The following is a 24,248-nucleotide window of genomic DNA, read 5'->3' on the forward strand; positions in this document are numbered from 1 at the left end:
GCAACTAGTTACTTCACAGGTCTGTTCATAACCACGGGAATGGAAGAACAGGAGCAGACATGCTGACTGAAGCCACAGGTCTACCTAACATGGTGTCCTGTCTCTGACAGCAGTCAAAATGTGATGCATATGAAAATGTTTAAGGACAAAACAATAGTACCTAAAGGCATCCCCCCAACTGCCATGCTTTTTTGGCTCAGGGATTTCCTAATCTGGAGGGATCTTTAATGTCAGTATTAAACCTCAGAAATTTCTCTTCACCAGCATCCCGTTAAGCCCTTTAAAGTCCTTTAATCTTTTGCTTTATGCTGCCTTCTGCAGCAAGGCTCACAGCTCACGTCTCCCTGCTTGTCTTAAGCCTGTCATGTGAATTGGTCAGTCCCTATCCATTCTCATCGTGCAACTCATGCATGTGTCTCATATTCTTTCAAAAAAAGGTTGCTAAGCAGAAGCCAGAGGATATACCCAGGGTCCCAGGAGGCTTGTAGCATGCCCAGAAGGCAGCCAGCCTTCACTTCGGCTGTTATCTGTGATAGCTTGGCCTGCCTGCCTGTGCAATTGTCAGATATAGACACACTGTGTGGTATTTCTGCTTCACTGGAAAAAAAAAGACTGCCGATGGGTGGAAAGTGTATGAGTGGTCTTTTGGCCAGGTTGAGTGCCACTGTAGACAGCAGGATTTTCTCTCTGATGCAGCTACAGAATTTCTGTGTGATGCTGAGGTAGTGCAAGATGAGACTTTTCCCAGATGTCCATTAATTATGCATTTGAAATCGTGGGGTTTGATTTGCAGAAGTGCTGAGCAGTCACAGCTGCAGTTGACGTCATTGAGAGCTGTACTTTGTACATGCAAAGTGCTGCTTAATGCCAAGTTCCCTGAAAAATCAGTCCCTTCACATCTTGTATCAGCCACTGCAATTAACAGATGCTTTTGACCCACATTTCTTTGTGTTCTGTTTTCCCTTTTTGTAATGGAGGACTGATTCCATCCTGCCTCACTGGAGTGTTCAATTTCTAAATTCTCAGGGACTACCACAAAAAGAAGCACAGTGCAGCCTGTTCAAATAGTAACTATGTAATTCAGAGGGCACTTCCAGCCTGTGTGGAGTTTGAGCTTAAAATCTCAACAACAATGACAAAACAGGGTACAGCACAAGTATCTACGCATTCCACTGCCATTGGTCATGCTGGGCACTGATTTCCCTCCAAAAAATAAATAATCTACTGATCATTTAACAGACAGCTTTTCTTACTTACTTGAGGCTGAATTTATATTGCCCAAGTAGCCTTAGTTCTGACATCTCCTATTTTTCCTGTATTTTCCCAGTGTTTGTCTTTGTTTAGACAGCATGTTTGAGACATCGGGTCAACCTGAACCAGTTTGCATTTTGAAATTATTGTAAAGTATTTTTGTTTGCATTTTGCCTTCCAGAAAATACTTGCAACAACAAACGCCTGGACCTCGTCTTCATCATTGACAGCTCTCGCAGTGTACGTCCTTATGACTTTGAAAAAGTGAAGGAGTTCATTTTAACCATCTTGCAGTTCCTGGACATCAGTACTGATGCCACCCGCGTAGGTCTGATTCAGTATGGCAGCACAGTCAAACATGAGTTTTCACTGAAGACATTCAGGAGGAAGCAGGATATCGAAAGAGCAGTGAAGCGGATGATGCACCTGGCAACTGGCACTATGACTGGACTGGCTATTCAGTATGCAATGAACATTGCATTTTCAGAATCAGAAGGAGCTCGACCTCTGAAGCAGAATGTGCCCCGAATTATCATGATAGTGACTGATGGGAGACCTCAGGATCCAGTGGCAGAGATTGCCACGAAAGCACGTAACTCAGGAATCCTGATTTTTGCCATTGGAGTGGGAAGAGTAGATATGAACACGCTGAAGTCCATTGGGAGTGAACCGCATGAAGAGCATGTGTTCCTGGTTGCTAATTTCAGTCAGATTGAAACACTGACATCTGCCTTCCAGACTAAACTTTGTGGTAAGGTTTTTATCTATAGATCTGAATGCACAGATGAAAGTAAAACACAGGGGGGAAACCTATGCATTATATATTATTTTTTTTTAACATGGAAGCTTATCTGTCAGAATATATATATTGAAAAAAGGGAGACCAGCCAGACAACATTCAGAACAGCAGTCATACATATGGGGAAAAACATACTCTACTGCTAAATGCCATAAAATATGATCTAATTCCTAGTGGTCATGAGGAGTGAGGCAAATACACATACCATGATTTTCCTATTCATTGCATAATAGCAATAAATTTACAACCCTCTGCTATTTAAATATTAGATAAGTTGTTTCATCTATTGATTTTTAATGTGACCTCCCTTAGCACTGAAACTTCAAACTGATAAACAGTGTTTTGGTTATTCAAAAAATTCTGTAGAGTTTGTGGATCTCTCTTCCAAAGTTTACGTATTAATTCTATGCAAACAGTTATCTCCATGCGTGCCTTGTGACTGGAAATGAGACACAGAGACATGGTAGCATTTTTATTCAATCCATTTTAAGTACAGAAAGTTAGGAGAAGCCATTACAGTGATATTACTCATTCATACAATAAAGTAAATAATGTTTTAATAGGCATTAATTTGCAACAATCACTTCCATCTGTAATTCCCTGATAAGAAGTTACCTTTTACAAATATCATGACATACATAATTCATTTTATTCCAATCTATGTACTTGATATAAATTTTTTTTGTTAGTTTTTCCTAAGACAAATATGAAAGATCTTCATACAGATTTGGCATTAAGCTGAGGCATTTTCAGCAGAGTCCAGAAAAAGAATGCATAGTGAGACTGAATGCTTACTCATCTCTAGGGAAGCTTTTGCCAGAAAAGAACTGAGGCTTATTGTCAGGATAGTCTGGAGAATTTTCCTTACTCGATCTTTTCCAAAACTGTTTCAAAGAGCAACAGAGCTCCAGCTGAACTGCATCAGCACAGAACACCATCACAGACATTCATCAGATAATAGATTTTTTCCTGTTTCTTCCTTGCCATATAATTAGCTGGCGTAGTAAGATACATAACTAAACATGGATTGAGAGTTTAAATGGAATGAAGAGAAGGTGCTTCAAAACTTCATTTTACTGGATTTTTTTAATTGCATTTTAGAAACAAATCCAGTACAAATACCACTTACTTGTTTTTTTCTGACTAGGCAGTGTCCAGTAAATGTATTAGTGTTTTATAGCTCATTTTTAATCCAAATACTTGTGATCCTCAATAAAGCCACCCCCACCCCACCCACCCTCACAGATGAAGGAGTATGGAGGTGACAAGGATTGCTGCCGCCTCCTTTTCTCAGGGAATGCTCCAGAACATTTGCTATGTCAGGAATTGAAGGTGAGATCCAAAAATGCACATAAAAACCCAGGCCCAGGTGCAACAGAGAATTTAAGCTGTTAGATTCTTACAGATTTCAACTTAAGGGACTAAATTGCAGATAGGATCCTTAATGTTTTATTGAGTCTGGGCCGTGAAGCAGTGTTCAGCTTGCTGAATTTCAAGGCAGCAATCTAAGCATCCATAGCCTCTGCTTCCTAGAGCACCTACATTCCTCCCAGGAAATGTGTTTAGTTTTTTTAAGTCCTCCCCAGTGTGGACCGAGAGGCAGTATCATTGTAGCAGAGCTGAACATCTGGACACCTTGTTTATTTGCTAGAGCAATTGAAGGCATCCCTCTGGTCAAGTCTCCTGGCATGTAGTCTGCTGGGTTTCACGCTATGGGAAAAGACCTTGGCACCTAAGCTGTCCTTGTGTCTGTATTGCCCTTATGTCTGTGGGAATGTGTCTTCATGGTTCCTGTGAAGATAAGAGAAAAACCTGGCCAAGTAATGAAGTTCTGTGGGGAAAATATAAAGTAAACCAAATTAACCACTGTTTCCCCATGGATGACAGAAATCACCTGGTGCCTAGCAGCTATATTCTCAGAAGAGTCCATATAAATTGGATGTGCTCCACCCTCTATTAAATCAGACTTTCCCTATAGTTGCTGCCTCTGGCTGTTAAAGATTTAGGGTATCAGAAACAGCAGTTGAAGCCAGGGGATCCCAGGCACCTCTTTTTATTACTGGTCAGCGAGGTAAAAGAGAAGCAAACAATATCCTGGGAAATCAGAGGCGTGAAGAATGAGGCAAGAGTTGAAAACTCAGAAAAAAATAAACAGAAATGGAAACAGAATCCAGGAAAGGAGGTGAAGATTAAATAGAAGAAGAGAGAGAAAGACAAAAGCTGGGATCGGTCAGGAGCAAATGAAGTCTTCTATCATTCTCCTGTAGATAGTGGGGCCATCCCCATTTTACACTGGAGGAAGGAAAACAGGGTAAAGACTGTCAAGATCACCCACAGACTTTAAATATTTGACTCGGCAATTCCTGGTCTGATTTTATGGGGCATTTAGCATTTTTAGACCAATATAACATACCAGTCACAGCTCTACAGCCTTCACTTGCAGCTGAGAGAGCCCTGAATTCTTGCAAATCTGGGTTCTGGTGTCTCTAGCTGAATGCGTGCAGTGTGAGAGTTGATGCTTCCTTGAAGATACTGATATGGGCTTGCCCCAGATCAAATAAGGACCCTGTGACATAGACAGAGATAAAATCTAATTCAATATTCTCACATTCACATTCCTTAACTAGGAGATCACCCTTTCTATTACTTCAGTCCCTGGCTGTGTCCACCAAACACCTCCTGGAACAAACGAGGTTTCAGGAATCACACAGACAGCAGCCTCCTTTACCGCAGAAATCTGATGACCAGAGTACCACTGATTCTTTGAAATGAGTGTAACAGAGATGTTTTAGAAAAAAGATTATGTGCTAGTATGTCAAAAGATAGGCAACAGATAGTAACAACATATTCTTAAAAGGGACTGAGTTATTTGGATGCCTATCATTGAATGCTTCTTTTTTTAGAACTCTTTTTTTTTCAGTACTCTGTTTTGCAGCCTGATGTTGTTTTGATATGGGAGGATTGACTGTTTTTGAAGCGATGTTGTATAGATTCACATTCTATAGCATTAATACATGGTAAGATTTTCTGACGCTTAAACTCTGAAATGAATATATTTGTCATTTGTCATATTTGAAAGTGATTCTTTGGTCATAACAAGCTGTACCTGCTGCTGAAAGCTAGTGAAATAGAGCCAGGAGGAAACTTCTGTTTAGAAAGTATCAAAGGTCATAAACTTCCTTTTCAGAATGGCAGAAAGATGAGAAGACAAGAAGTCCAAGCAGGTCTGTTGTCACATAAATAAAAGTACCTGAGAAGTTTTATTTTGGCAGAAAATTATGAGATCCAAAAAGCTTATTAAGAGATTTTGGAATTGTGGTGGTTTGTATATTAGTAATAAATCTGTAACTCTGGTAACCATTCCAATGACCAGATACATAGTATGTATCTCAAAGCCATTTTTTTTCCCCCACAAGTACCACACATACCACGTGTGAAGTTATTTATCAGGCTTCTGTTGTGGCTGCTAGAAGTTTATTGTTAATATCTACTCCATAAATTTTGAGCTTTGTCTAGCCCAATAAGGAGCACATCAATCTCTAATTGTTGAGCAAAATAATCTTTTTTCAAACAACGTTCTCTGAGAAATAATTCACCTATATATTACAGAAATAACATGCAAGCAATGCTCCAGTGGAAAGAGGACATCAAGGATATGTCTTAATTCCAAAATACTGATCTGGAGAAAAGTAGTTCAGCGATGAATTTGGCAGAATGGGCCCACTATTTTTTTCCTTTCTTACTGTCTCAGTCTCTTACATTTTACTACTTAACTATTAGAGACATAAAATACAAAAATTAAAAATAGACTCAGAAGGGCATACTCTGGAGTATAGCTCAGCTGAGCTCCCAGATTACTGAATCTTGGAGATGCATGACCTCATCAATATATTGGTTTTTTGTTCCTTAACATTAATAACTAAGCAAGCAAGATTCTTCATCAAGTTGTTTTCTAGTCATTCTTCTTTACCATTGGGCTGTGTAGGGATGTTCTTCATTCAATAAATTGAATGTCCTCTAGAACAGTTTGTATTTAAATTCCACTTATTTTCTAGTTTTGAATGTGGTAGGTTTTGTTTCATTGTCTTCTTGGGACCACCAAGTAATTAGTGTTTCTGAATACTCTATTGTATATTTTTATTTTGTTGATATCTCCATTCTACATGTAATTTCATGTCCAAAACCATTCCACTAATGTAAACCAGACAGAAAATATCAAATTTCCTACTTTTTAAAGGAATAAATACCTAGTACTGTTTGTTAAGAGTGTGGGGGTTTTGCAGTCTTCTAGGCTTAAGCTTCCATTTTTGTCTTAACTGTCAACCCTTAATTTGAAATATCTACATGACTTCAGTTTAATTTTCTACACCATTTTTTTTATAGTTGTGACCACAAGTAAGTAAGATCAGCAGTTAATAACATTTTACTTACTTTTTTTCAGTGCCTCATATGTGCAGTACAGTTGAGCACCACTGTGATCACTTCTGCATAAACACCCCTGGCTCCTACCTATGCCGGTGTAAACAAGGATACATTCTGAATGCTGACCAGAAGACTTGCAGCAGTATGTTATCTTTCTTAACTTTTCTCTTGCATGCTCCCGAAAAGTGCTTAACATCACAGACCCTTTTTGTTGGGCTTATAATGTAGGACTAAACTCGGTATATAATTAATGGTAATCATCAGAAAGGGTCTGAAAAGGTGAAGTCGTAATTCTTTTTCCTGTTTTGTGTAAATGAAGTTCTTATAAACCTTTCTGAAATACATCAAGCTCATTTTTGTACACAGCTCTGCAGAGGTACACTGTAGCTACATAAAATGACATTTTAATTTTACTGGTGTAATAAGTTCAGCCATGAAGCAGCTATCAAAGAAAGAACTGTTTTATCATCTCACATGAAGTGAATCCAACTACTTTAGTAACTTGTCTAGACTGCAACCAGTACTAGATAGTACAAAAAGGTGCAATAAACCCAGTATCAGTGAAATAACTTGCCATTCTGAAAAGCTCTCCCTAACTGCTGCTTGAAGTATAAGGGATTGCCATTGTTCAAAGAATAGTTTTGAAGGTCTTGCTTATGCTCTGATTTCCTCCTTTAAAAGGGTTGACCTTTTCGGTTTTAAGTAATTGGCTTTATTGTTTATAATAACAAACCATATTTCATTTTAATTGTGATCTTTCTAAGCAGTATTTCTTTTATCCATTTTAACGTGCTTCCTAGTAATTAACAGGAGACTACATTAGATGTGTATGCCAAATTTATTCCCGCATCCACCATTATTTTAAAGATATTATGTAATACTATTTTTAATTGCTTGTAGAAAATGTACTTGTTAAAAATGTAGTTTCTTATCCCATGACAGTGCATGGATTCAAGTGAAATTTGCCAAACTGATTTTAGCTGGAAGAAAAATTTTGGGAAACATCTTTTCAAAAAGCTGGAGGAGACAGTCATGGTGAAGGCATAGGATGTACGCTTCACAGCTGATAATTTAGAATTAAGGTGAAGGATGCAGGCTCAAATCCTATCCTTGTGTCTAAACTCACGTGTTCCACATCTCAGGAGAGTGCCGTAGAACAGTCAGGTAGCTCGGGACTGACAGGTTATTACTCTCTCTTGCTTAGTGTTGTATTCTATATCAAAAACTTGATGACCACTGAAGCAGCAAGAGTATGTCAGTTATCGGAGGCAACCCTGCAGCTTGGGGATTAGAGCCCTTACATGTGCAGTGGGACACATGGTTTCAGTCAGAGCCTCAGTGAACAGGAATGGGAACAAAAGAATGTCAGTACCAGAGTGATATGGGCACCCTTGCTGCTGTGTTCAAATGCCTTCAGACTCTTTGGGCTACAGCAGGAAACCACTTTTGAGCTCGTCACCTCCTATGCTGTTGAGCCATGGGATGAATTATTTTTAGGAATCTCTGTTTTCCAGTTCTTCTCACCAGCATCCTTCACCAGATGTAGACATTTGTCATATGCATGTATGTGAATTATGAGGGAATGTTTTGTGTTAAATTTGTGCTTTTGTTTCCTCAAGAAGATGGAAAAAAAATCAATCCATTCTGGAATATCTCCTAATTATTATTTGGTTTAGCAGCTGAGCTAAGACAAGAATAGTGACAAGAACAATTTTGCACACAGCCTATATTCTCTGCTTCCACATGTTTGCTATAGCTCTTCAGAAAGAGGTTGGTCAGAGTCCCAGATCATGGCTCCAAATACGTAATCAGATTTCAGTAATGTTCTCTAACCTATTCTTTTCATTGTGTCTCTCTTAAAATGCTTCTCATTTAAAACTTTTGTATCCTTTAAACCTTTCTTTTAAGTCTTCCACATACTATTAATTTTCTTACAGAATTTTTGGGAAAGAATTCTTCTACTTTCAAGTTTCTGGAAAATTATGTGAAATTCAAAATTTATCTTTTTTTTTTTTTTTAATTTCCTCTCAAACATTGTCCCCATCCTCACCCCAACATCAGTTTTGACAAATGATTTTTTTTATTCTGGGTCAATTAAAAATAAATCTTTCTTTATCATGTCATCTTCTTTTTTATTGTGTTACATTTCCATAATTTTTATCAGCCAGTAGTTCAGCTTTTAGACACAAATTACAGATTAATTTCCAAGAAAGTCTTGGAATTGTGTGTAGCTTTCCTACTGGTGACCCATGCACAATTGCCCACAACATGTTCCCTCTTTACCGTTTTTCAAAGCCCATTGCTGCATTGCTTTACTTTTAGCTATGACTCAGTCTTACATTAGGTTTTCCTCACTTACCTGTTACTCAAGATTTGCTTGACTGTGTATTTGCTTTGATCATCAATCTAATGATACTAGATTGCAGTTTGCTAAATATGAAAGGGAGTCATTCAGTGTTAGTAACCTACTTCTAATGGACTTTTTTTCTACATCAGCAAACTATAAACTGATTTTAGCAATTAGCACTGGGAATCTAATATTGAGAGCCATCAAACTGGCCTTAAATGTGCTGGGATGGTGCAAATCATTGGTGAAGGAGGGAGATTGTATGGTAGCAGTCTAGACAAGGTCAGACCATTGTCTAAAAACTCCCCAGAGAAGTAACAGAATTCATGAGGAAAGGGGACTGAGCCTGGACAGCTTATTTCTGGAGGTAAGGGCAAGCGTGGCAATAGAAAACCTCACAGTCTGTGACCACTTTTATTACCTTCATTGGCCACTGATTGTCCACAAGTGCACAGAGACAACATGTTCCTCAATCTCTAAATAAAATAAATCTTCATCATTTTTAGGTTTAGTGCAATACATGATCAACATGAACCACATGTGTTTATCTAAGGTTTGGATCTATTTGTCAGCTCTTCCATGAACAAATAGTTTCCTTACATATATATTGTAACACTTTCTAAATTAAACAATGCAGAAAAGATGAATGGTATGTATTTAAAATTATAGTGTCTTTTCATTCTGCTGTACCTAAAGTTATACTTTTTTTTTTCATTCTTCTATTCCCTTTTTGTAATGTTGTGAGAGTACACTATATCAGTATTCAGCTCTTGAGCCCTTAATGAAATGGCTTCAGTCAGCAATGAATTGACAGCTTTGCCTCAGGCTGAAAAAGGGTGCCCTCAGGCTGGAAAAGGGTGCATTTCTCTTTTGAATATAGTTTTTTTCCTTGATACGTTTCATTATAATATAATTTCTAAAAAAATGATTTCCTTGCATTGAAGGAAGAAAATCTGCCATACTTGTGATTTGTTGCTTTCCACATGAAAAGAAAAAAATAAAAAAAACAACTTGGCTATCTTTAAGAACAAAACTAGGGAAAAAAGAATACTTTCATTTAACTTGAAATATTCTTATATTTATTTCATTAAGATGGTTTTGCATGCATGAAAAAGATGCTCCTTTCACATACTCTGGTCTGACTTTTCTAGAGAGTAGTTGTGTCAGATAACGGCTATTTACTCATTATTTGTTTAACTTGATCTCTTCCATTCTTCTCTAGAGTTGTTCAAATCTTACATTAATATATGTAAGCTGGAAATGTAGCTGAAACAAGCTGGAAAATTATCTATCTGTGGGTGTTTATACTGGAACAAGAGAGTTAAACAACTGTTTATGCTGTTCATCATGCCATTTGATATGAAGCAGACAGCTATAAAAGAAAAATTTTATTTATTTGGCTAGTTTCCTCAAACATGTTCCAAAAGCCTTTTTTGTAGCTCTAAATGATCATTATGTGTTGAGGAGTCTTTGGGCTTGATCCTGAGCACACAAAGTACTTTGCTTTCCAGAGATTTCACTTGGGAAACTTGGGGTTCTCAGAAAGCTCTAGCTATTGGAAAAAAAAAGTGCAATGTGCTTCATTCGTCCAGGTGCTGAACTGACCTCATTTGTCATAATAATTTTTCTAATAAGGTCTTTTGCTTGGGAGGGCTAACTTGCTATGGTATTTTGCACAAAACTGAAAAATTATAAAACTCGGAAATGTAATATCCCGAATTCTTTTGGTGTTGTGTTTTCCTTTTCTTTCCCTTTCCAACCTTGTCATCATTTATCTGGGAGAGTTATGCAAAAAAGAAGAAAAAAAAGACACAAATAAACAGTTGTTGTTTTTTTTTTCAAAAAAAAAACCCCAACCCTGAAGAATGCCCTTCAAACTTTTTATAGAAACATACAGTCAAGCAACTCTGCTAGGCACCATTGGCCAATCAACAGTCATTGCCTTCAGCTGAAGGAATGAGCTCCTCAGCTTTAAGTGATTGTTCCTGCTGGTATAAGACTTTCACTGTTTGACAGGACATTGGCATGATGTGTTTTAAGATTAGCTCATCTCTGAAGAGCTGTTCATAGCTTCCTTTTTTTGTTTTGTTTTTGATCTATAGTCTACCTGTGCATTATAGAAGGTCAAATAATTTAATATTCGTGCAATTATGTTTTGTAGCTCAGGACCTTTGTGCTGTGGAGAAACACGCCTGTGAGCAGATTTGTGTGAACACACCTGGGTCTTACGTCTGTCAGTGTTATGAAGGGTATGAGCTTGACACAAATGGGAAGAATTGTGTTGGTAAGTATGAGTTTAGCAATTCGTATTTATCTCTTCACACAAACCGAAGGGAAATTCAATATAAATTAATATCCAGTTTAGCCATAGGCAATGATGGGAAGCTGTCTTCTCCTATATGAGTGGTAGATAAGGAAGAATACATATTGGCATGTTCATAGGCCTTTACTGATAATGAATGGTGAGTTGGGAAAATTGTTCCACTTAATTTCACACAGAATATAACATCGCTGTTTTTTGAAACAACAGACCAGATGTTTTATTCTAGATCCATGTAGGTGGCCAGCAGTGTACTGGCATGATATATGTGGCCATTAAAAATAAACAAAGCCTAACAAACTCAGTAGCTCCTCTTCAGACAGAAGTTATACTTGAAAGTGGACTATTTCTTGTCATTTCTCACTTGGTTTTATGGTCATGCCAGGAGAGATTTTAAACTCTTTTGGGGAAGGTGGCTTTAAGGGAAGTTTAGCCCCCCTTAAAAACCCATCCACTATGTGCCTTTGATTTTCGCTAAGGGCAGTAAAGAAGCAAACATCAGCTCTAAGAATTACAACTCAAAACAGTGAGTGTGGAAATGCAGTATAATGATTTTTTAACATCAAACATACTTCCCTCTCTGTTACCACCTAAGTATCTTATTCTTCTTTCCTGTTTATACAGAGTAAATACTTTTAGTATAATCTTTTCCACTAGCCTATTAGCCTTCTCGTAAATTTTTCATCCCATGGTACATTTTGGGAAAATACTGCCTTCTGGTATCCACTACAAAAAAACCCTAGTGAGTCCTTGAAAAAAACCTGCCTTATTCGTTAGGTATTCTCTTCAGGCAAACACTTAATTGCATGATTAATTTCAAATATATGCTGAAATCCCATGGAAGTGAATCCAAGTGAATCCCTGGCCCCAAATCTGCTACAGGCCACCATAATGCTTTTGTCCAACAGCTTACTCTAGTCATTTTAAACAGCTCTTGACATAATATAATTGTATCTTATTACCTTCACAGAGCTACGATAATCCTATTTTGAGATGCAAAATGCATGACAGATTATGGAACTGAACTTTCTGCATGTAGTTTCACATGGGACACACAAATGAGGTTTTAAGATTTTTTTAGACCTAATATAACATATGAAGTTTTGAGGAACGTTCACTTGGTACTTTTCCGGAATGTTTTCCTTACTTCTAGCTTCATGATCTCAGTATAGGAGTGCTTAAATTTCTCAACACAATTTATCCTCAGCATAATTTGGCTATTAATATACCATTTTAAGAAACTTCTTTTTGAAGTTGAATTATTTTGAAAATTCAGCAAATAATGACTATTTAGTTAAAAATGCTTCTTAAATGTTCCAGCCGAAATTTCTACATCACACACTCCACAGAAGTTCATCCAATAACTTTAGCATTTATTCCTCAAGACCTTTACCTGTGTTAGGATAAAGCATATATTTCTTTGCTATTGATTTGACTATATCCTGAGACAGAAAATCTGTGACTTCGGTTGGTAGATTCTTTCATCCCCAGTTCTTTTCTACCATATATTCTATAACAGAATATTAAGGCATAATGTCATCAGCTGTGGTTACTATTTTCTCTCTATTAAGTTAAAGGGTCCTTTGCAGCCCAAGATATTTTAACTAGGAAGGTAGCTACCATAGCATCATAGGGATAAAAATAAATCTTGGTGAAATTCTTCCTATGTCAAACCTAATATTATCCTCTATAATAAATACAAAGTCTATTTTTCTTACTAAAAGCTTCAAAGTATTTCTATGCCATTTATTAAATATCTTACAGTGGCACTTGTTTTTTGCCTGTTAATTTCTTTGCAAGTTCTGGAGGGTGCTTTTTGGAGGTGTGATACATCTTTAATATTTTTTCTACCTCTTGACTCTCTTAGGCATGGAGAGATACAGGCCTATTATAAGCTCGATTGATGATTTTTGAAGCTTTCATGTTCTCAATTCTTTTCAGTTACTTTCAAAATTCAGTTCATGTAAGGGTTCACTGTTATCTTGCATTTTATAGTGTGTTTCCTGTCCACTTGGTTTCTATTCATTTGTACCTAGTTTAGCAAAAAAACCATGAACTCATGCTATTCATACCCCTGCAATAATTAGCTATATCAGTTGTGATTTTAAAGCACATTATTAGCACTTCTATCTTTCAGTTTTCTTTTGATTTGTTTGACCATTTAGCTTTTTCATTTCTTACTGATGCACGTGAATGTTTCAGTGTACATTTATTATGATTTACCCATGCAGAACTTAGCCTGTCTACATTTCCTGAACAGAAAAAGATTGGGTAGTTTGTGGGTTTGGTGGTAATTTGTCTGCAAATTCTATTAGCTCTCAGTCTCTAGAATTTGACTTTTCTTATTTGAACAATTTGAGGTTTTTGAGGAATATGCTACTACCAAGAATGTACAGCTTCTGCAGATGTGATCACCAATGAATAATCGTCCTTGCTGGAAAATCTTGTAAAGGAGTACTGAATCAGTAGTGATAACTCTCAGTTTTCATTACTTTTAAGCTAATTAAGCATTCCTTTACGTGAAGTATTTGTTATCAAATGAGCAGGATCAGAACAAAGATCTTGATGTACACATGTGCCAGAGAACACTGAGTACAACAGTTTTGCAAAAAGCAGTGACTTTATTAAGGTTACTCTGTCCTCTTAATTCAGAGAATGAAGAGGGAATTTCAGTAGGATATATACATCATGGTTCTCTCAAAGAACCAAAGGTTTCCCTCTAAGATGTGGTTTCCCTCTAAGATATCTAAGACTTCTAACATTTTAACTCCAGAAAAAGTAAATGAGAAAGTGCAGAAAACTTATTTCACAGGCAGGTTTATCAAGTTCTCTTCCTTCTTTCTGATGGGCTAATGTCACTGGTTAAGGATCAAAGGCAATACTAATTGCTTTATTGACATGTGTCAGCTAGTTACATGAATGGCAATAATTAAATAAAATCTCACAACCAGCAGCTCACAATGTATCCATTCAAATCCACTGAATGGCCAACCACTCTGTTTGCAGCACACCATTTATAAACAAATTTGTAGACTAAACAGTATTTGAAACTGTCTGCTCAATGATATGTACGGGTGGCAGAGCCCTATCACTTCACATTTTTAAACAGCTTTCCACGTTAACTGCCCTCTTTTCACATGAACAAAATCCAGTCAAAGTGTGGTGGTAATGAGCTGTTCTTTGTCCATCATGCTGCTGGACACTCAGTCTCTCCACCTTCTTGGTGTTGCTGGACATGCTGTCCCCTCTTTCCTAGGCTGGTGCTAGACTGTCTCCATCCTGCTGCAGCTGTTGGGCTTTGGGACCTCTTCTCCTGGCAGTGGTTTGGCTGCTGGCACCTCTCTGCAGCCCTGGTACCACTAGATTTTTTTTGGCTGCTTTCTAGGTTCTTATGAGTCTTCCATGAGTCTGCTCTACTCTTACCCCATCTTCAGTTTCATCCTCCTTATGCCTTTACTTATCGTCACCTTTTCTTCCTACCCTTTTCTTCTACTCTTCTCCTTAACTTACTTTGTTCTCCTAAGCCTGAATAACCCTATAAACAGCATAGGAGTAAAACAGCAATCCAAAAGAAAGGTGACCCATGCTGTCCACAGTTCAGAGAAGGCAATGTAAACACCCAGAGTGCAGAACTGGTAACTAGAAGTAAAAGATGGCTTTCATCATTTACCAACTAATACCAAGCAAGAAAACCAGGATGGAACGAACATAGGCAGATGACAGCTGAATTAATTGCTTGCTCACTAAAAAGGTCATTCATTTATCCTTTAGAAAAGTTTCTTATTGAGATAGCCATGGTCTAACGTTAAAAACAGTGAGATCTCTAAGTATTCACATTCTAATGTATATCCATGACTCTACAGAAATATGAAAATAATAACACTAAAAAAATAGGAAAATATTATTCTGCTTTGATCTTATACAAACTGTGTATATTTTCTGCATACCAACCAAAGCATTACAGTATTCCAATTTAAAAAATATAGATCTATAATTTTTATCAGTCTTTTCAGGAAGATTTAACTTCATGGACAACTTACTACTGGCTGACTGGAATGCTGTTGACAAATTTCCCTTCTAAGCAAATACCACCAAAATGAAACATGAGGCTAAAAGTGAAATGAATTTATAGGTTAATTACTAGTGCCACTCTACAAGGCTAAGATGGCCTGGAATTATGGCAGTTTGTATACAAAAAATATTGAAGAAAGGAAATTATACTTACTTCCATAACCAACTGTCAAGAGACTGTTCTCTCTTCTTAACTGTTTTAGTGGAAAGGTATTATTTAAATAGATATGCTCATTATTCTTACAGGCCAGCAGACCTACTTCTGTGAGTAAGAGATCCCCAGAAGGCTATAAATGGAAAAAAAGCAAGCTGGAAAAATTAGTTATTTATTTCATTAGGGTTTTTTTCCTTTCTCTCCACAGTACATTAGCAGCTGCATAGACATAAGAAGGTACAGTTCCTCCCTGAAGAGTTTGTCATCTGAAAGTGCTTAGGGTCGTAGTTGCTCAGATGTTAATAACAAATCATTCCAAAACCTGTTTAGATGTCTCTCAAGTAACACAGCTGGTGAAAGGGCTGGAAGGCATGTCCTGTGAGGAATGTCTAAGGACTCTGGATTTGCCTAGTTTGGAGAAAAGGAGGCTGCGGGACAACCTCGTTGCTCTCCACAGCCTCCTGAGGAGGGGAGGTGGAGAGAGAGGTATTGATCTCCTCTCCTTGCTATCTAGTGATAGGATGTATGGGAACGGTTCAAAGCTGTGCCAAGGGAGGACTGAACTGGGCATTAGGAACCATTTCTTTACTGAGAGGGTGGTCAAACACTGGAACAGGCTTCCTAGAGAGCTGGTTGATACCCCAAGCCTGTCAGTGTCTGAGGTATTTGGGCAATGCCCTTAACAACATGCTTTAACTTTGGGTCAGTGCTGAATTGGTGAAGCAGTTGGACTAAACAGTCATTTTAGGTCCCTTCCAACTGTAACCGCTTCGCTTCACTTCTCAGCTTTGTAATCATTAGTTGGGCAGTTACAGGTATTGTGATAGAAATGCATTTCATTAGGGTTTAAATGCAGAGGAGGAGTTGACTTTATGGAACTATCCATATGGGCTGTTTCCCAGGTATGATGCTAGATAGAAAATAATTATATATTCTTTGACCTACTTATTTCTTAATGTGTTCTTGTAAAACACTTGAAAATGTGCATGTGGTTGGAATTAATTTAAGAGGAAAGCTGACTAATTATATGACACATCATATCCTTGAAATATATATTCAGTAAATAAGTTTTTATATGAAGCTATTCAGCCTGGAACAGGAAGGTGCTTGCCAGGAAAATGGTCTCACATAGTAGCCAGCAAGTAGTCTAATTTGACTTGATTCAACACAAATATTCTGAAGGGTTAAAAGAAGCTCTTTCAATGTAAAAAAATGGCTTATCCACTTTTCTGACTAGATGTTCTGCAGAAAGAATCAGGTGAAATTGCCTAATGTGGACCTGACAGCTCTTTGGTGACAGAACACCTGATTTGTGACTTATCTTTAATTTTTTCTAAGACTTTCTTTGTGAAGAAGTAGCTTAACCTGGAAATAAATAGATAAATAAAAAATTGTAAATGACTGGACTTATGAAATAAGTGACTGAACTGGCTATGATATTTTATTTCTCTCATACGAAAGGTGTCATATAAGCAAAATATCAGTGGTAAATATCAGCCTGAAGCTCTCAGACTTCATAGCTGCAGCTGCTTTGTACAGGATGAATCTGGAGCACATTGGAGGGAATGAATGTACTGTGACAGTCCTTGGTGTAGAAGGTATTGCCATGGGTCTCCTATATACTCAGGCTATAGGAACAGGTCTTGAGAACTAATACAGCTGGGAGGGAACTAAGGAAAAGCAGAGCGATTCCAGGATGGGGACTGGAGAGACAGAAGACAGAACTAAATCAAACAAACTTTGCTACACCCTGGTCTACATTGTGAAGATCTGGACAGAGTTAATGACTGAGGCAGTAAATGAAAATGTGTTGAGAAGACTTCTGACAATCTGAGAGCTCATAAGGTTCAGAGGGTAGGAGAAATGATCCAGGGCTCTAATCAAATCTGATTCACCAACTGGTATTGAAAGTGCACTATTTTTTGCAGAAAGGCTTTTCAGGGCAGAAATTATGTAAGCTTTTCCTTTTTTTATAGCTACTGTGTTTAACTAGTACGATAATACCTATGTATAATAGTTTTAATTTTGTTTTTCTAATTGTACATGCTGGTCTTGTTCTTTTTCAGTTGTAGACTACTGTACTTTGGATAACCAAGGTTGCCAACATGAATGTGTTAACACTGAGGACTCCTACTACTGTAGATGCCATCCAGGGTTCATTTTAAATCCAGACCAAAGAACCTGCAGAAGTAAGTTGTGATAAGTTTTAATTATGAACATTTTGTACTTCCATCTTCCATTTCTTGACAGTAATACTCTTGTTGGTCCTGGGAACACTGAATTACGCATCGGGTATAGAAAATGTTGGAGTACCTTGGAAGCCAAAGATCTTGAAAGCAATGCAAATTGTTTTTGGGGGTAGTGTGGCTTTTGGGGGGAGAGGCTAATGGTAGGGGTCCCTTCTATGAACAGGAAGCTTTTAACATGAAAACAGGCTCCATTTCAACAGTAAAAGCCCAAAGCTTTGCTTGCACGGTCTGTTTGATTATCCAGATTTTTCAGTTAGAATATCATCTCCCTAGCTGGGTAAACAAACAAGTCTGTACAAGACAATTTATAATCAGCTTCATTTGTAAGACAAGCTAAAATTAAATAGAGTAATTCCACAATCAGAGGAAATATTGCAGCCTATTTTCCCATGGATTTTTCTCAAGAGTGAGTTCTTTGATAGTGTGCCAAAGCTCTGGCAACATCAGTATGTTCTACCAAGCTTCCATGTTTCCAGCAGGTTATAGTAACTTCATGGCTTTTCCTGTTCGTTGTTTGTCAAATTTGAGCTAATAAGCTCAAAAATTACCAGAGTTAGGAGTGGATATAAAGCAGAAGGGTAATGACAGACCAGAAAATACTCTTGCCAAGGCTTCCCGTAATTGGGAGAAGTAGCTAAAAACTCCACAGTGTTTAATGTCATAACTCACTTTCAGGAAATTTGAAGGTAAAATCTTAATGTACATTCTTAGTTACCTTTCTTCATAAATATGGTTTAACCCCAGCTTGCAACTAAGCACCGCACAGCCACTCTCTCACCTTCTCCCAGTGGGACAGGGGAGAGAATTGCAAGAGTAAAAGTGAGGAAGCTTGTGGGTTGAGATAAAGACAGTTCAATAGATACAGCAAAAGCCACACACACAAGCAAAGCAAAACAAGGAATTCATTCACCCCTTCCCATGGGCAGGCAGGTGTTCAGTCATCTCCAGGAAAGCCGGGCTTCAGCACATATAACACTTACTTGGGAAGACAAAGCTCCATAACTCCAAATGTCCCCTCTTCCTTTTTTCTTCCCGCAGCTTCATATGCTGACCATGACGTCATGTGGTATGGGATACACCTTTGGTCAGCTGGTGTCAGCTGTCCCGGCTGTGTCCCCTCCCAACTTCTTGTGCACCCCTAGCCTGCTCGCTGGTGGGCTGGGGTGAGAAGCAGAAAAAGCCTTGGCTCTGGCTAAGCACTGCTCAGCAATGACTAAAACATCCCTGAATTATCAACACTGTTTCCAGCACAAATCCAAAACATAGTCCCATACTAGCTACTATGAAGAAAACTAACTCTACCCCAGCCAAAACCAGCACAGAGCCTTGATAAAGAAATGTTACTATTGTGTCTGTAAGCAGACAAACTCCAGTAGTTTTAGGTGAATGGCACTGATGATGCCGGTGGAGAATTTAGCCCATATTACTGAACAATGTGTTCAAACATTATTTCTCAAATAATGCATCAATATAGCACAGCATTTCAGTGCTTTACACAGCCTTGAGGGCATTTCCGTCTTTATGATGAGAGACTGTGTTAACCTGTCAACTGTATTATGTATTATACTTGGTAATTATTTCACTTAAATTTAACATTTAGAAAGAAAGTATCTAATCCAGGCTGTACATCTGGTCTTATGATCAAGGGAGAGACATATGCTTCTAGAAGGCAATTGCTCCACAGCTCTGACACAAATTTATGGAAGTGACTGTTTTCCTTGACTATGCAGGAAGCCTGTATGACTTGCCAGAGCAGACACCTAATTTTCAGATGGTCAGAGTCAGGGGAGGTGAATTTCCTGCCTCCCCAAGGGCCAGAGTACAGTTTGTACTGGTTCACTTTGCTTGTAGATTGTATGAACTTGCCCATTTGTCAAGCATCTGCCAGCTAAGGGCTAGCTAAATTCTCTTATACTTCCATATGTACTTCCACATCCATATATTATTGAAATCTTATTATAGCATAAGTGCTTTCCACTGTCCAAGCACAAATTTTTGTTAATTTATTCTATTGAAGAATGTGGATTTTAAGCACTGTTTTCTCCCTGAGTTTGAACCTAACAAAGACCTTAGAACAGCATACACATTTTATATGTCCTGAGTGGTTTTTTAGCTTATGGTCTAGCTGTACGAATTACTTTAACCTACTTAAACTGATGATCCACAGCATGCTGGAAGCTGAGAGAGTGTTCTGGGAAAGTAGTATTTCAGGCTTGTCCTGTCTCTATCCTCTGATTTAGGGATCTATTGCTTGAGACAGCACATTGGGCTGTATAGACTGTCAGTCTGACCATGTGCTGCTGTCTTTATGCTGGAAACACAAAAACTTCCAAATGCTGGTTGGACAGGATCTCTGGAAGTCATCTACTCAAGCCTCCTCTTCAAAGTGGAACTGCCACAAACTGTGGATCAAGTCAGCTATGGTTTTGTCCAGTTTGAGTCTCAAAAAGTTCCAGTGGAGAGTCCACAGCCTCTCTGGGCAACCTGTTCCACTGCTGCACTCTCCCTCTAGTGAATAACATTCTCCTCATGTCCAATGCCAATCACCCAAGCCACAAGTGGTGACCATTGTTCCTTGTTACACCATCTGGCACTAGCAAGAAGGGTTTAGCTCCATCATCTTTGTAATGACCTACAAGAACTAATTGTAAGATGCAGTTAGAGACCTTCCTTTTCACTGAACTCAGTAAGACCAGATCCCTCAAGTTCTGTGCACAAGTCTGGTGTACTGTGTCCCAGCAGTAGGTCTCTGCTGAGCCCTCTTCAGTTTATTCTCTAACTGGGGGGAGAAGGGAAGGGATTGTTCCAGAACTGGACAAAGTATGTCAAGTGCAGTCTCCAGCTGAGCCTGGCAATAGCCCTCGTTGATCCAGAACCTGACCTGCAGACTGACTTCCTAGCTTGACCATGGCCTTGCCCTGGCATTGTGAACCTGCCTAGCGATCACTTGGCTCTGTCGGACCCTGGCTGCCCTCACCAGGAGTGGCCTTACCTCATCTTGACATGCAGGCTGGCTTCCTGGCTTGACCTCAGACCTGCCTCAGCAGCGTGTACTTGTCTGATGATCTGGACTTCTGGTTAAACCTGGCTACCATTTCCAGGCCTGCCCTGCTCACCTTGCTTGGGTACTGCAGGGCGGTACCTGTCTGACAAGGCCCCTGCCCAGCTCAGCTGTATTGTTGCCCTTGGCTCCTGGCTCTGCTTCCCTATGGGATCAGCTGGTCACTTCCCAGTCTGTGCAAACTGTGAGGTATTTGCCATCCAGGTGCAGAACTTTGCGATTCTTCTTTCTGGACTTCATAAGACATCTTCTGGTCCAAATATCAAGTTCACCTTCGTCGGTATTTAAGTTCTGCTGTTTGCTTTCAGTCACTGTCCATAAATTAGTGTCACCCACAGATTTGCTGAGGGTGTGCTTTGTGTCATCACCTATGTCACTGATGAAGATGTTTAGCAATGTGATGCCCAGTATTGTTCCCTGTGGTGCTCTGGTCATTATTAGCAACCAGCCAGACACAAAGTCATTGATCACTATCCTTTGAGGCTGGTGGTCTGGGCAAATTTTCACCCCACCTAACCCTTCTTTCTTTCAGCCTATACTTCCTCAGCTTCCAAATGAGAATGCTTTGAGAGGCAGCATCAATAGCTTTACTAGTGCAAAGGTGTGTTGCATCCACTGATCCTCCCTTGTCCACAGATGCAGTCATTTCATCATTGAAGGTGAAGGGTTTGGTCAAGCATGGTTTGCCCTTTGTAAATCCATATTGACTATTCCAGATAATCTTCTTGCCCTTCATATATTTGGAAATTGATTCTGAGAAGATGTGCTCCATGATACTGGGACTGAGATGATGCAGATTGGTCTATGGTTCCTTGGGTCTTTCTTCTTGCCTTTTTTAAAAGATGAGTGTAACATTACCATTTTTCAGTTATCAGGGATCTCTCCTGGTCCCTGTCAATTTTCATACATGATAGACAGTGGTGTCACATCACGTAGCTCTTTCAGCACCCACAGGTGAATGCCGGTCATCCCGTGGATCTGTGTATATCCAGTTTCTCTTAGTCGTCTGTAATGGATGTTGCTAGCCCCTCTTCTTCCCAGAATGTGCTGGTACGCATGAAGATCTGGGAGCAGGCTTTGTCTGTGAGAACCAGAAATAAAAATGTCATTATTCTTCTCAGCCACTTCTGTATTGTTCATCACTAGGTTGTTCCCCCAATCAAAAGGCCCACATTTTCTGTGATTCCCTTTTTGCTACCAGCATATTTGTAGATTCCCTTCTTTATTACCCTTAGTGTACCTCAGTAGTAATAGGTCCAGCTGGGCTTTGGTTTTGTCCCAAAGTACCTAAGCAATGCTTTTATACTCTTCTTTTTCCTTGGCTCCCCCTTTACTATTTTCCCTCTTTGTGTTTCAGTTCACTGAGAAGCTCTTAAATCTTCTAAGCAGATTTTCCAGTACAGTGTAATAATTTGTTCCTGAGCTCTTAGCAAGTTTTCTTTAAAAATCATCTAGCTCTCGTAGGCATCCTTTCCCTTCTTGGCTCTTTCCCAGGGGATTCTTCCTAGCAATTCCCTGAATAAGCTGAAATCTGAGCGTGTAAAATAAGAAGTCTGAATTCTGCTGTTTGCCCTCCCAGCCTTCTGGATCGTGAACTCAGTCATCTTATGGTCACAGCAGCAGGTCAAGAAGAAGAACATCACCCCTCAAGAATTCATGTTAAGCAGTTGTCACCAAGTCTGTGCAGAAGCCTCCTGAGTTGCCTGCACAATGATGTCTTACCCTTCTGGTATGGGTTTGGCTTGTTGAAATTTCCAATGTGAACAAAAGCCCATGAGTTCGAGACTTCTGCTATCTGTTTGTAGAAGGCCTTACTCACTTTTTGTCAGGTAGGGCAGCAGACTCTATCACCATATTCCCAACGTCATTTCCCATATGATTTTGACCAGAAACTCTCAGCAGGCACATCTATGGTTTCGTGTTGGATCGCTGTGGAATGGGGAACATACAACACAAAAGTTCACTGCTTTGCAGGGGAGTGCAAGCTGGGAGCCAAGGACGGCTACAAGGCAAGCAATGTCAGTAATCTCTTTGGCAAGGCCTTTGGTTCCATGGTACCCAAAGAGGGACAAAACAGGTCCTATGACAGTAACCAGGCTCGGCCAACAGTCCAGTGATCATCAGACAAGTCCACAGTGTCAAGAGAAGCCTACAGTCAGTCAGGATCAGCAAAATGCAAGGCTAGGCACAGGCATACCTATAATGTGTCTCGGGCAAGAACCAAGGGTGGGAGCCTGACATTAAATGCAGCTCCCAAGCCAAGGGGCAGAGGCCACAGACAAGCTTCTCATAGCTCTGTGCACCTCTGTCATATTAAATGCATTCTGTTTTGTTGTAAATGCTTTAAATTAGTTTAAAATTAAGGGAGAAAGTTCCATCAGGTTGCAATTAGGGAAAAATCAAAGTGACTGGACATGGTAAGCCATAGAGGTTGATTCAGGAGCAGTCAGGGAGGAATGAGCAAATACTGTGTCAAATCATCATCTTCCAAGATGCATGTCCTGGATCTAAGCATAAATAAAACTTACTAAGCCATTTTTCCTTACACTTGATATCTTCTGAGCCTTGCTAATAAAGATAAAATAAAATAAAAAATAAATAATAAAATAAAAGGCTTTTTAATGGTCAAGTCAAGGCTTTTTAATGGAAAGTCAAGACAGCATGAGAGTTCTTCAGAGCAGAAGAGTCCCCTAGCTCCCATATGTTATGAATCATGATGCCTTTGAGTCAGCATAAACAAACTACAGATCATGAGATTTTAAATGTTTGTAAATTTAAAACCTTTAACATAAATTTCGATATATTTGGCTTACATGCTGAATCTCAGGGATGATCACCAACTAGCCAAGACTCCCACTCACACCAGCCCAGATCCCTGCATCAGCAAGCAAGCCTGGGTTTGGGGCACCAGCTCCTGAGATCTCATGATTACCTCAGAATCCTGGCTTGCCTTTCAAAAACAGAAAGTCAGCTTTCATGCTCGTGGCTAGAAAGAAAAGCTTGAAGATGTAAATGTTACCAATACAGTCATGCATATCTGACAAATGTTTTGTCTGGGAATTACTCCAGACTTCTTAGAATGAAATACAAGGAACACTGCATGTGAGGGCAACCCTGCCAACACCCGCAGCGTACTCTGTGCGTGGCTGGAAGAGAGCAGCAAATTCAGATTATCAGCGAGGCAGACAGAGGTCATTCCTAGCTACTAAGTTAACTGTTAAGGGGACTTCTGCCACTCCTGCTGTTCCCCTCAAAAGGTCAGATGGTAGCTTCTGCTTGTACCTAGGGGTGCTGAGCTTCAGCTGTTGCTCTTGCCCCTGTTTGAGCTGTGTGTGTGTTCACATGATCTGTAGCTGGTAGAGGCCATCTGCTAGCATCTTTAACCTGGACCGTGTTAATAAAGCCCTGTGAAATGTGTTTTTGATGTTCCAAACATAACAGCCTCAAGGTTCCAACAAAGATAATAATACATACTCTTCAACTCTTGTGCTCATCTTCAGAAACAGTCACCCAGGAAAAGTCTGTCCTGCACACTTGAGTTAGCAAGGATTTGAGCAGGTATATGCAACGCAGC

General features: G+C 39.2%; 1 protein-coding gene across 5 annotated transcripts in view; it reads left to right on the forward strand.

Annotated features, from left to right (window-relative positions):
* Nucleotides 1-24,248, forward strand: part of MATN2 (matrilin 2) — a 76,295-nt gene that overhangs the window by 22,265 nt on the left and 29,782 nt on the right. For all 5 annotated transcript variants that reach the window (XM_040586589.1, XM_040586588.1, XM_040586590.1 and 2 more), the window contains exons 3-6: nt 1,433-2,002; nt 6,492-6,614; nt 10,981-11,103; nt 17,431-17,553. In XM_040586589.1, coding sequence (XP_040442523.1) covers nt 1,433-2,002; nt 6,492-6,614; nt 10,981-11,103; nt 17,431-17,553 — 939 coding nt within the window. The remainder of the gene's footprint in view (nt 1-1,432; nt 2,003-6,491; nt 6,615-10,980; nt 11,104-17,430; nt 17,554-24,248) is intronic.

Source organism: Falco naumanni, chromosome 3 (genome assembly GCF_017639655.2).
Source record: "Falco naumanni isolate bFalNau1 chromosome 3, bFalNau1.pat, whole genome shotgun sequence".
Classification (NCBI taxonomy): Eukaryota; Metazoa; Chordata; class Aves; order Falconiformes; family Falconidae; genus Falco; species Falco naumanni.